Here is a 13854-nt window from a genome sequence, read left to right as displayed (position 1 = left end):
CTAGGGGATACTGGCAGGTGCAGTTAACGATTGAGGCAAAAGAGAAAATGGCCTTCTCCACTCCCCAAGGTTTGTGGCAGTGTGTATGGAAGCCTTTTGGCCTCCAGGGGGCCCCAGCTACTTTTCAGCGGCTAATGGATGAGGTGTTAAGGCTCGGGCAGCCCACTTTGCAGCTGCATACCTAAATGATGTGGTAATTTTCAGGAAGGACTGGGAAAGTCACCTTCCCAAAGTGCAAGCTGTTTAAATGTGTAAATTCCATCCGGAAGGCAGGTCTCACCTGCAACCCAAAAATATGCTCTATCGGTTTGGAGGAGGCGCGTTACTTGGGGTATACCATAGGCCGGGGGCCTTTCAAAACCTCAGTTGAACAAGATTGAGGCGATTCAGGGTTGGCCCCAACTCGTGACAAAAAATAGGTACAGACCTTCCTCGGGATGATTGGGTACTACAGAATGTTTATCCCAAATTATGCCACCCTGGCAGCCCCCTTACCGGACTTAACGAAAGCGAAAGGGTCAGTAATGGTAAAGTGGTCACCGGAAGCAGAGAGGGCATTTTAAGCCCTGAAGAGAGCTTTGTGTCAGCAGCCCGTGCTAGTGGCCCCTGACATTAGCAAACCCTTTCTGGTGCAAACCGATGCCTCTAGAGTTAGTTTGGGTGCAGTCCTGTCCCAACTCGTAGGCCGAGTAGAAAATTGACCCCAGCAGAAAAGAACTACAGCATTGTGGAGTGGGAGTGCCTGGCGATTAAATGGGCACGAGAGTCCCTACGCCACTACCTTCTTGGTAGGCAATTACCGACTATTTGCCCCATACTTGTCTTAAGCGAAAAAGAGAAATGTTCGGGTGACACAATGGTTCTTGTCCCTGCTAAACTTTAATTTCACGGTAGTGCACAGGGCAGGAAAATTGCAGGGTAATGCAGACGCCCTCTGTAGAACTCACTGTTTGTGGGCAGGTAGTGTCCAACCCCACAGGTTTGAACAGAGAGGGGATATGTGACATTTTAAAGCCTGCTGTCTGTTCACTGCTATCTTCTGACCCCCCTTGCTATGGAGGATCCCACACTATATATTACTAAAAGGCACCAGTAAGTTTTGATTTATATTAATATGTACATATAACCTTGAGTTTCATATCACCATCATTATGTTCAATATATCTTTTTACCTTAGTGAGTCTGTTTTATCAATACTGACTATACATATAAATGATTATATATCTTTCATAAAGACTACTTTAGACTTAAATACAACATATCTAAACCATATTTGAGAAACAAATACATATATGGTACAATATAAATTGCTATTACTAGTTAATTGTCTATGTTAGCATATACTGGCATTTACAAATGTGAATGTTTGTATTTTTGAATAACAGTTCTGCATAACGGCATGCACATATCCCCTGATGAAACCAAAGGGCGAAACGCATCGGGTTAAAACCATGTTATGTCTTCTCTGAATCATTTTATAGGAATGATATGTCTAGTATAAGGGTCATATTTACCCCATGACGTGAATGGGACAGACCCCAAATGTGGAAGCTTTTGGCTGTATAATTATATGTTCTTAGTATTACTATGTGTTGGAAAGAGAGAATTACTTCTCCTCCTTCATATGCGATGATAAATACACGATTGTTTTGCCACAGAGAAAACCCTGTCTTTTCTCTTCTTTCTTTTACAAATTTTGTGTATGTATTATTAAAGAGGGCGGCTCACACTCATACCCCCTGGGAAAGAGGAAGATCTCAATACCTGTGATCTACCTTTTGTGAACCCTATTTTCTCAGGAAGGGGGAGATGTAGGGCCCTGAATATATAGGAGTTAGAACATGTACCTCTTGGCTATCTGTCACATGAATTCCATCTCTCTGTAAGTATCCATTGCAGAGATTTTGGGGTACAAAGAAGGTTAGCGCCCCCCTATAACTGACAGGATGCATTGTATAATGTAGTTTCTGCTCTTTGGTACAGGAATGGTGAGCAGGGAGCTATATATGACCAGCCAGCACTGTATGATAGATTTAGTTTTGTATCTTTAATTGAAAAAATGAACATCAAATGGTGAGTGCAGAAATTCTTCTTATGTCTTTTATTTTGTGCATGTACGTTATGGTAACTAGAAACATTTCAATTTAATTTCATTTTAAATTGAAACTATTTTAGTTTTAAATATACATCTTTAATGTTTGTTTGCATTGTGGCCCGCAAGCTTTATCACAAGGTCATCCGTGGCCCCCAGATGAAAAAAGGTTGGGCACCACTGATCTAAAGAATTCCCAAGATGCAGAAGTTCAGGGGACCTTTCACTGAGAGATTACATTAACTGCTATATATATGCTATATCTGGTATGAAGAAATACAGCTTGCCAGGTGGGTTTTACTGATCGTCAGCCTTTTATATCTGTGATCAATGACCCAAAATGAGTATGAATTGTAGATGTTCAGTAATTTGTAGCACAACTTGTCACACAGATAATCTACATGCAAATTAAAAATCCCAGACAAAAAATGCATATTAACACTGAATTTACTGTATGGCCAGCCACATCAGCGCCCTAATCACAACATGACTGGAAGACCATTGTGTATCTCTACATTTTTTGAACCAATATAACACAACACTTTCAAAAACAATTAGAATGACTTTTATTTATGGACCTAAAGATACATAAGAGTTTATTGTAAGATTTTAGGTCTTGCTAGCATCGAAGAATTGGCTGCCAACAGTGCACCTTTTCTTTTCTTTTTTTTTTTTTTTTTTGGTGTTGCTTAATGTCAGGACAGACATTAAGACATTTTTTTTTATTGCTAACCACCTGTCCCACTGATCATTGTCAAGCTAAACAAAACCCAGATGATGCCTACAAAGGAATAGGCATCAGTTTAATGTGGCTGTAAGATGTGCTCTAAAGTAAGGCTGTCACAAACCTGGCCAAATATTTACTTAGAAAGGCAGTCTTGATCTGCCAACTCCAACCTTTCAAGCTTTAGTATTGGGTTAGTGAGGACCAATGTGACAGCTTTAGAAGCTGGAATGGGTGGGGCTAATTTCAACTTTATCTATAAAATATATGAAAGGAGTTTTGAATTTAAGTTGTTTTTGTGTTTTTGCTATATTTAGTCAGATAATTGAGTTGTGTTAAAATTAGTTATATCCTCCTTATCAGTAGGTCAATATTTGCTCCATCCTTACCTTGAATCTTTTAACCTTGAAACATCTTGCTCAGCGAAGTTGTTAATTAAGTTTCTTGTTACTGACTAACTACTAAGTGTCTTCCACCTGGTTGTCTGACTATATAAACTGTGATGTGAAAATAAAGTTCTGAGACAGGATATACCTATATGCTTAAGTTGCGTGTTGTGTTAATCACTGCTCCCAACGCGTTGAAAACCGAGGTCACGATAGAGAGGGAAATATTGGTCTGGGATCAATAGGAAATCGCCTTAACAATATAAAATATGCCTAAATTTTTACCTATCTGTATTTTTGTATTTCTGGATCTACTGAGGATTTGCAGTTTGTCTCACAACATTTTTTCATTCAAGCCTCAGTTTCAGTTGCCCAGGCCTGTAAATGGTTCACATTAAAGCAAACCTGACATCACATTGGGGGGGGGGGGGGGGTCAATTGTACAATGTAGCAAGCCCCTTCAAGAGCCTACATGTCAATTTATTATTATTAATAAATACCATTTATATGCCGCAAACAAATTATGCAGCACTCTACAAAGTCCACATTCATGTCACTAACTAACTCCCAACCTAATGTGTCTAACATAGTCATATGTCATTACTATAGCATAAGGCCATTTTGGGGGTAAACTCAGCTAACCACTGAGCCACCATGCCCCCCATAATTCAGATTTCATATGGAATGATCTGGGTTCACTGAATGCTGGCAGTCTCTGGTACACATTTGTTTTGCCAGTGGCAAAAGCTGGCCTGGAAGTACCTGCATCTCCTAATCAGGGGACAGACATCAGTGAATGTATACCCATCTAAAACAAGAAAATAATGTTCTCACACTAACTAGACTTTCTATTCTAGTCCAACTTACATAAAAGAAACTTGTATACTTCTGAGACTGCCATTGCTGACTTCATATGACAATATACATTGTTACCTGTTATCCCTATCCACTGATTCTGATTCTTTAAAGCACTGAACCAAAAAAATTATTATTTTTTTTTTTATAAAATAGCCAATTACCTATTATTTTCATTAAATGATCAGCAATGGCAGCCTATAGAGTAGGTTTACTTTTATTATGTATATTACTGCATTCATAACATACATTTTTTTTTAAGTGACTTTGAATTTAATGGTTAACTGTCAGCTCCCTGGACGAAAAAAGCCATTGTACATATACCGATGATACCTCTCTGGCATCCCACCTCCCCAATGATACAGCACTGTTTCCATCTGTGCCTTCAGCAGTCAACACTTGGGGCTTAATTTATAAAGCAGGGAATCGGACATTCCCTCAAACATTTCCTGGTGGGAATCATTTAGATCCATATGTTTCAACATATGAAATATGATATGATATGTAATATGATGGCAGTAATTGATTCCCACCAGGGAATGTTTGAGGGAATGTCAGATTCCGTTTTATAAATAGACCCCTTGCAATAAGTGTCAGAGGCCTGTATTTCTTCCTGTGTATGGTGGTATAGGGGACTGTCTTTTTCTATCTTCTAGTTGAGTTGTAACTTTGTAAATTTCAAATAAAGTTGTTAAAGTGTTTCCTGCCCCTGATAGTGGCCTTAGAACCCCCAACAGGATATGAGGAAATGCAGGAAGTACAGAGACAGAGATGAGAACATGTGCTCAACCAGGGTAGGTGCCTGCATCCCTTCCAGAACACACTGACTGCTGTGCCTGTGTGTAGTGCAGTATTATATTATATTATTACCCTCTGTATTATTGGGGTATATGTGATATCTGTTATCAGAGATTATTTCCCTCTGTATTATTGGGGTATATGTGATATCTGTTATCAGAGAGTATTCCCCTCTGTATTAATAGGGTATATGTGATATCTGTTATCAGAGAATATTCCCCTTTGGTTCATCCTCCTGGCGGGACTGGTTATTGAGCTGGCTGCCAGATTTGAGTTGGTTAAGAACATTATTTATCAGTATTGTAATTATAATTGCTTCTTTGATTATCTTATGTTGTTGTATCCAATGTATCCCTTCCCTTATACAAACATTCCGCGCAATGTGTCCAAAACCCACAGATCCTGGACAAAAATATGCTACTTACCTCTCTATGATAGAAAGAAGATAAGTCATATTCATGACTTAAGAGGGGACTAAAGGGATAAATAGAACAAGTTATATAATTTGTATGAATAACAGGATGCTGAACATCTGTTACACTAAAGGAAAAATGTACCTGCATCAGCTTTTACTATATAAGGAGTTGTTTTTGCTAACTCAGCATAACTGCATATGTAAACTACGCCTTTGTCTTCCTGTATCCTGTATGTATAAAAAAACATTTTGTCAGGATAAAGATTGGAGAATATTTCAAAGACCATACTGTGCATGTGTGTTATTGGGGTATCTCTCCAGACGTCTGTCTCTGTGGGTGAAGGAGAAGTCAGGGTGCATTCGAGGAACCAGAAGTAGAAGCAGATCCTTTCACCTGTTTGATCCACAATTTATGACAAACTACTAAAACTATCTGCCAAAATACAATATGCATAAAAGAAAAAGGTGCACTTGCAGCCTGACAAAACAAGATCACTAAATAATATTACCTATAAGTTCCGCTGGTTTGTTTGGTCGCTTATTGATGAAGGTTTCGAAGGCTTCCTTCATAGCATTGACAAACTTCTCATTTTTCATAAAACACACATCTATCACATGGTCAACTCTGTCTTTAAAGTCAAGCAATTCTTGCACCAAACTTTTATCCTTTTCTGGATTAATCACAATTGTACTGCCAAACGACTATATATAAAAAAAAAAAAAAAAAAAAAAAAAGAAGAATTAAGAATAGTTTTGCCAAAACCTATTTAGGCAAACAGGGTTTTAAAATGTGAAAAAAACCTGGATCAACTGGCATCTACGCCTCTATCGGTGTAAACTATAAATTGTTTTCAAACTTTGAAAGATAAGTTCAGGTCAAAAAAAAAAACTGTCTAGTTACACCTAGCATAGGTTAGGCATCCGATGGCCCATAGGTAGCAGAGGTCCGGTTGCATTGGCAGATTAGTGTGATTGCTAGGGTCTAAGTGGTAGGGCAGATAGATTGTTCCTGACCTCCAGAGACTTTGTCTGCATCCCTGCAATCCAGGATCACAGCATACACAGCACAATTGCCGGCTGGAGGATTTCCTTGCTGCTGTTTTGAGGATCATCTCATCAGGACATCTTTGCTATTATCAACTCCAGAGACCTCTGCAACCCATCCTGACACTGATCAGTACTGGAGGTATTTGTGGTAATAGACTGTATATATACCCGGGTATATCTGTGCACAATTCTCCTCAGGACTCTGCTATGTGCTTGATATGTGTACTCATTGCTGTTTATTGATGATATATATTGTTATTACTGTTTTGAGATATAAAGCTTACAAATACTCCAACCTGTGTGTTCATTTAGCTGCAATGGTTAATGTTGCATGCTGGGTGTAGTGGTTCCTCAGGTGTTTTATATTACTGTTATTATTTCTGGTTAATGTCCCAGGAAGGGAGCCCCTCTGCTAACAGAGACCCTGTCCTGGGTGGAGGCACTGCCAACTTTATTAGTATCCTCACTCTTCCACATAGCGAAGGCTCAGGATCCTCTCTGTTATCTACAGGTTAGCGCCATAGCCTGGTTTGTGATGGTCATTTACATGACCCCCCCATAACAGGGCTACTTCCTTCACCCTTCATATCACAATTATTTATGCATTTACATAGCAGTCAGTGAAAGGAACAGAGACTAACAGCACACAACAGAGGAATCCCTAATTGGTGAATGTGGTGAAGAAGCTGCTTGGGGCTGCAAAGCTGGAATGGAGATAAGAGGCACAGGCCTTTCGGCAAGCACAGATAAGAGCACCAGATTCTGCCCCTAGGGGCACTGTTGATGGGATTGTGTTAGCTTGATGTTGTTTTTGTACTCCCATACAAGTCTGTAGAATAGCAAAATATGCTTGAAGCAAGTCATATACACCTGTCAGTGAATCCTGTGTGATCTTAGAAACCTCGCAATCTGATGCCAAAAGCCCTTAAAGACCTGACAGGGTCTCTTTAAAAACATGGTGTACAAGCTGCAATTCCCCTTCATAGATGAACGTATTCAGCTACAAAAGATAAGATGTAACATGTAAGTAGGAAGCTTCCGCCATGCAGGAGCTGCCTTAGCAGCTAATATATTTAACTGATGACAGGTGCTCTTTTATCATGCGCTGCCTTTTCTTCACAAGCCACAGCAAGTGTGGGGCGAGACAGACCGGTAAGCGGATGACCTAACGTCACAAGCCCACCAATAGACGCCTTATCCTGCTTGGAAACGTCATGAACGTGACAGCGAACGCCTCCAGGCCTGCTCCTCCCATTGGTTCTCAACACCCTGTTCAATCCCTCCCAGTCCCCGAACTCCCCGCCAGGACCAATCGGAGCGATAGATCGGCGAGGGAAAGGCAACGGATGAGGCCCGTACGGTTGGGCATTATGAAAGACCTCGCCGCCAGCCCTTCTGGTAAATAAAAGTGAGGGCTGGATGTCACGGAGGAAGAGGGGTGGTGGTGGGCGGTGGCCCCTTTAGGCCGCTCTACCCGAGATGCCTTGAGGGAGGAAGTGAGGCCATATTTTCTCTGGTGACAAAAAACAAGCAGAGTGGCCTTCCCGGAGTGCAGAGCCAGGCCGGGGCCTTGTTAGAACCGGGGGTGGGAGCAGGAAGCGGGCTGGTCAGTGCACGAGCTTCATGTCTCGGCTATTACATGTCTCCTGTGTTCATGTTCCCCTCAGGTTTATCATCCTCCAACCCCCCCGCTAAGGAGGTCAAGGCAGAGGGAAACAGCACCTCCAAGAAGAGAAAGTTAAACAACAGGAATAGCAGTGAGAAGGAAGACCTGGACTCCATCCCCTCACAGAAGAACTCCTCGTCTTCCTTCAACCACATCCAGAAGAAGCTGAGGTTTGAAGACAGCCTGGACTTTCTAGGACTCGATGTGAAGATGGCGGAGGAGTCCCCCTCTTCTTCATGTTCTTCCGCTACCCCCCAACCCCTGAGGAATAAAAACCTTCTCATCTCTCCGGTGGCTGCTGGTCATCACGCCAATGGGCTCACCAAAGCCTCCCCAGTCTCCAGTTTTACCAACAGCAAGCCTGGCTCAGCCAAGAAATTAGTCATCAAGAACTTCAAAGGTAGCGCAAGTTCACCTGGCCCTGACAAATGGCTAATGTGTTGTGGGGTTTAGTTAGATGGGTGTACCCCTCTGGCGGGGATTGCCTGTTATGTGGTCACGCCAGTGCTGCTTCCTCTATCATGCTTGTTTAATATTGCAATGCCATTATGTGCCAGAAAATGCTCAAAATAGGCATGCTTTTTGAATGATTTACTGGCATTTTCACCCTCACTATCTTGGATACTGTAATGGGATGTTCAGGTATCACCCCTAGCTCTTATAGGGGCTACAGTGTTAGCAGCTATGTTCACACCGGTCATGAGGTTGTGGCCAATTTACTGCTTCCTCATGCCAGGGAATGCTGCCTCTTGGCTACATGAAGCTTCTCTCGGCAGCAGATGTCAGCTCTTTAACCCCCTTACATACATATATCCTGAAAAAGTTCTTATAGTAGTCCACTAGGTTACGCAGAAAGTGTTGTGTTATGGTGTCTGTATGGGGGTAATACCTGTAATAATCAGATTCAGTTTATAAATTCCCTATTACACCGGCCTACCATCTATTCGCTAAGGTTTTGGGGCAAACTGCAGAATACTGCCATAGATGCTTACACTGCTCAGATTCCTAATAGTGTAGGGCTATGTATGGCCAAACCAATGTTTTCCTTTTAAATGGAGTTTGGGAGGATTAGAACCCCTTTCAGGTTTTTCAGTGTCCCCTTTTGGAGATTCACTTTCTTGGTTTTTTTAATGTAACATTGTTCTGGGGACTTGAAAGTAAATATTTTAAAATTGTCACCAGATCAAGTGGTGGAGATAAATCTTTAAATTGGTGCCCCTGTTCTAGACATTACTTTTTGTTTAGAACAGTGCACTGCAATGTATGTGTGGTAGAGGTGTGTTGCCAATAGATAATAAATGGCACTGCCTTTCATGGTAGTAATGCTATGACATTTATTTCCAAAGTAAAATTCTGTTTCTGCAGCTGCATAAAAAGTTTTAGACCATGCAGTTTTAAATTCCAAATCTAACATGGCAGGGGACCTGACTTTTTTTCTGCTGCACTTGGTGACAGTTTACAGATTCCTCCCCCAGGCTGTGACTAAACAAAGCAGTAGACTGATGAGCTGATCCCTCTAATATTCTGCTCTCACCTCCTCCAGCATGTTCCTTGTAATATTAGCACTTGCAGTATTAGGCTCTGTTGTATGTGCACAGCAAAAGAAGAATCCCAGATCAAATTCTGATACCTTCAGTGGTAGCATTTAAATTTTTTTTTTTTTTTAATCATTGTAGGCTATAATTCTTAGGTATAACTCCCCAAATATGTCTAATAGTTAAAAAATTTAATAATAAACTAACAAAAAAAACTTAAAATGTAAAATACCTGTACACTAGCAATAGCAATTATATATATATATATTATGAAGATTTCTTTGTATTGGACTCAATACAGCTATTTTGACTGGGGATTACAGCTAGGGGGGTTAAAGTTCACCTAAGATTTCCCTGCCCACAAGTTTTACAATGTTTCTGCAGTGTTACTTTGTTACAAGAAGTGAAATCAGATCTACTGGGACAATCAACAGAAAAAAAAAAACTTGACACAAATTTCTGTTATTGACATGCTACATCATATCTGTTATTTTGCCATAGTTTGATTCCAGATATTTTTTAAACAGATGACTCAAAGGAGGATTACTGCTCCTCTTATCACTGAAATGACAGTCATGTGGCAGCAGTTTTATTCTTCTTATTTTAAATTGTGTTTGACAGCTGGTTTCATTACCCATTCTCTGCCTCAGACCCCCTTATAAATGAGCTTCAAATGTTTAAAATCTTAAAAAGGTTTAGGGTAATTAGCAGTTAAAGGTAAATGCAGCTCACCAGTCTGTAAAGGTGGCTGCCTAAGTTTTCATTTTCTTAGCCCCCCCCCCCCCCCCTCTTTATTCTCACTGGGTATCTGGCCAGTAGCACACTTCATTTTCTTCGTTAGGGTGGCTGCATCACTGTACTGTTTCTGTAGAGAAGGAATGTAGCCACCTCTGGACAGCAGTTTCTATGCAGAGGGCAATGTTGGATGCACTTTACAAGTGAATAACACATTTAAAGTTCCACTCCATCTTACACTTTTCAACACTTTTTTTCTTGTTCTTATTGTTCTAGAAAATAAAGATTTTAACAAATTGAATATAAGCTGACTATTGTAGGCACCCGTGTCAGCGTTCAGTAGTTTGTCTCAACCTTCTAACCGTTACTTTTGCTGAACAGCTTGGCTTGTTTAAGGCAAGAAAAAAATAACACAGGATCAACAGGTAATAATACAGCAGTGTAACAGAGGGGACTGTTGTGCTACTGACAGACTACATCATCATAGTATTTTTTTATTTTGTTATCAGATTTGCCTATTTTCATTTGCTTTCAATAGATTCACTTCTTTAGTAGTTGGCTTTGGTTTGTCAGCTAGTTCATGTTCTGTCCATTTTGGTAGTTAGATGTTGTCCGTGATATGTTTGAAAAGTGTCACAATGACTACTTTATATTTGTGTGTTTCTCTGCATTACGTTAAAGGGACTGCGAAGGTGATTTTTATTTGTAAGGTGTTTGGTTTTGCTGATCTTATAGGCCCTGTATCCATCTTCTAATGTAAAAAAAACAGAAAAACCTCTTATGTTTTGTGAAGGGACATCAACTTTCAAAAGAAATAAGATAATGATAAAAATAAGGTAATAAGATAATGGAATCAGTTCAGCTAATTAATTCCATATTTGCTAAGATCTTATCTATTCTTTTAGGACTGCCTAATAAACATATAAATTGTGCACATAACATTTTGCAGCACACTAAATCGGGGTGTAGTTTTGAATGAATGGCACCACATGTTACGGGTAATATGCAATGGTGTTACTAGATCACATAGCTTCAGCACGAGTATAGGGGTTTCTAATTTTTAGTTGGGGGAGGGTTGCCTACAATTTTTTTAATTGGTACAGTTTAATATGGAATGATGCTGGAATATCTAGCCTAAAGCAGCCCTGATTTTATAGATGAAGGCCACCTTCTTTCTGAAAATGCTTTTTGCCTGGCTATATCTAGTTTCCACTTTTTGGGTGACTGACCTGGAGTAAGCATATAACTGAAGTCAGAACGAAGTAAAACTGAAAGCTGGCTGCTTATTTGTTCATGGTCAGCGTGTCAAAAGCATTGAATCCAATTATTTAGATATCAGCCAGGCAATTGGTATGTTAAGAGACAGACACGTTTCAGCAGATTCATATTGATAAAGACCTTCTGTGTATGCCCGCGATGCCAAAAATAATTTGATTTTCTGGCATATATGCTGCATACCTTATCCCTACAGAAGATTGTATAGTAGAGTTTGTACAATCATGCTGTGATGTGTGCCACTTTCAAGCATGGTTTTGGTACTTGCCTTACATTCTTATTCCTATGCTAAAGCCCTCTGTATCATGAAAGCCCTGTTTAACCTTCCTGGCGGTCTAATTATGTCTGTTTTTTTGCGCCAAAAACAGCGCATTGCTTTTCATGGAAATTTATTTTGCATTGTAGGCCTATAATTCTTAGGCATAATTCACTAAAATATATTTTCAATATTTAATAAATTTAATAATGAACTTTAAAAAAAACAGAAAAATCTGTTAAAACAAGGGTGCATAAAAATACTGAAACCTGACCTGTAATATTATATATATATATAAATTTATTTTGTATTGAATCCAATACAAAATAATTTGAATTTCCCGCTGCGCCTCCACACTGACGTCACCGGTAACATCAGTGCACTCACCGGCTTAGATAAGAAGGGGGATCCAAAGGGCAGGATGCCGATGGGACCATGTGTGTGTTTTTAATGTTTTTCGCTACCCAGAGTTTGGCTTGGAAATTTTTTTTTTTTTTTTTTTTTTTACCCCTAGCCACACTCTGGGTTACCGCCAGGGAGGTTAAGGCTTGTCTGCACTTTATTCTTCTTTGTGGTATCTTTAAACCCATTTTATCAAGAAAACTGCACCAATTAATTCAGTGATGCCCAACCCTTTTTTTTTTTTTTTTTTCCATCTGGGTGCCGCTGTTGACATTGGGATAAAACTCATGGGCCACAATGCCAACAAACATTAAAGATTTAAGTCTAGAAATGTATTGAATTGTTTCTAGTTACTGTAAAGTACATGCACAAAATAAAAGAAATGACAAATTCCAATGGATACTTCCAGAGAAATGCAATTCGTGTGACAGGTAGCCAAGAGTTAGCCACAAGAGTCCTGCACTTGCCGTTACATTTCCCTTTTCTTTTCTTTACCAATTACTCTGTTAGAAAAGGGAAATGTAACCAAGCGCAGAACTCTTGTGGCTAACTCCCCCAAAAATGTCATCACTTAGTCATACCATGCTACCCTGTCACACATAGCTATCCTCTTACTCTCTATGAACCCCAATTCCTCTGTAAGGGGATAGCTATGTGTGACGGGGGGAGCATGATATGATGGGTATAACATTTTAGGGGGAAAGGGGCGGGGCAAAAGACATTTACTATTGGCTATGTGTAACAGGCACCCCACCAGCTGTTTAGTCCCTCACACTGCAACGTCTGCAGATTTGACTCCAGGCAGCAGTAAGCGGTACTGAGCATCTCCCCATAGCCTGGGTTCCATGGCATGAGGAAGGGGGGGTAACCACACCGGAACCTCACTACCAACTTGAACGTAGCCTTGAAGTTTTATGAACTGTAAGGGGCACCACAGCGCACAGACAATTGGCAGTACCCTAATGTTCATTGCCATGGAAGTGGCCCCCAAGGGGTTCCCAACATGTGAACTCAATTTGGGCATCCTGGTCTTGAAGTAGCCCCACCTAATATGAAAATATCCTTGATTATTAGGATTTAATGCTTGTAGAGGGCTAAATTTTTGGTTTAATAGCAGCTCTCAGGGTCCCCATTGTACCCTGAAAATATTTCTATGACACTCAGCCTAGGCGATATGAAGGTTAATACGTGGGGGTAATGACAGTAGCATGGACACAGACACAGCTCTCATACTGCTGCCGGGACAGTACAAGGTGGCCAGGGAGCAGCCACAGCTGATTGACAGGTCTATTGGACATGCCCACTCTCTCCCTTTCCTGGCAGCACGATCTCTTAGAGAAACATTGAAGATGCGAGTGCCCCATCCCTGCAAGACAACGAGCAGAGAAGGAATGAGGAGAGGGCTGCGCACCTGTGGCCATATGCTGGGCACCCTTGTTTTAATTTATTATGTAGTTGGGCATACATGATTCATTTGCCTTGTGTTACAGATAAACCAAAATTGCCTGAAAATTACACTGATGAAACCTGGCAGAAACTGAAAGAAGCTGTTGAAGCCATTCAAAATAGCACTTCAATAAAATACAACTTGGAGGAGTTATATCAGGTGAGTTTACCAAATCTTACTTTGACTATTCTTAGATTTTGCTTTCGGTAGGATTCCCTGGT

The 13854-nt window shown here is 40.4% G+C and overlaps 1 protein-coding gene across 1 annotated transcript in view; it reads left to right on the top strand.

Moving 5' to 3' along the window:
• Positions 1-7516: 7516 nt before the first annotated feature.
• LOC140342905 (cullin-4B-like) overlaps positions 7517-13854 on the top strand; it is a 35304-nt gene continuing 28966 nt past the window's right edge. The window contains exons 1-3 of the mRNA XM_072429269.1: positions 7517-7715; positions 7985-8383; positions 13677-13792. Of these exons, the coding sequence (XP_072285370.1) occupies positions 7532-7715; positions 7985-8383; positions 13677-13792 (699 nt within the window). The 5' untranslated portion in view covers positions 7517-7531. The remainder of the gene's footprint in view (positions 7716-7984; positions 8384-13676; positions 13793-13854) is intronic.

This window comes from Pyxicephalus adspersus, chromosome W, assembly GCF_032062135.1.
Source record: "Pyxicephalus adspersus chromosome W, UCB_Pads_2.0, whole genome shotgun sequence".
Classification (NCBI taxonomy): Eukaryota; Metazoa; Chordata; class Amphibia; order Anura; family Pyxicephalidae; genus Pyxicephalus; species Pyxicephalus adspersus.
This window is presented reverse-complemented; position numbering and strand designations above follow the sequence as displayed.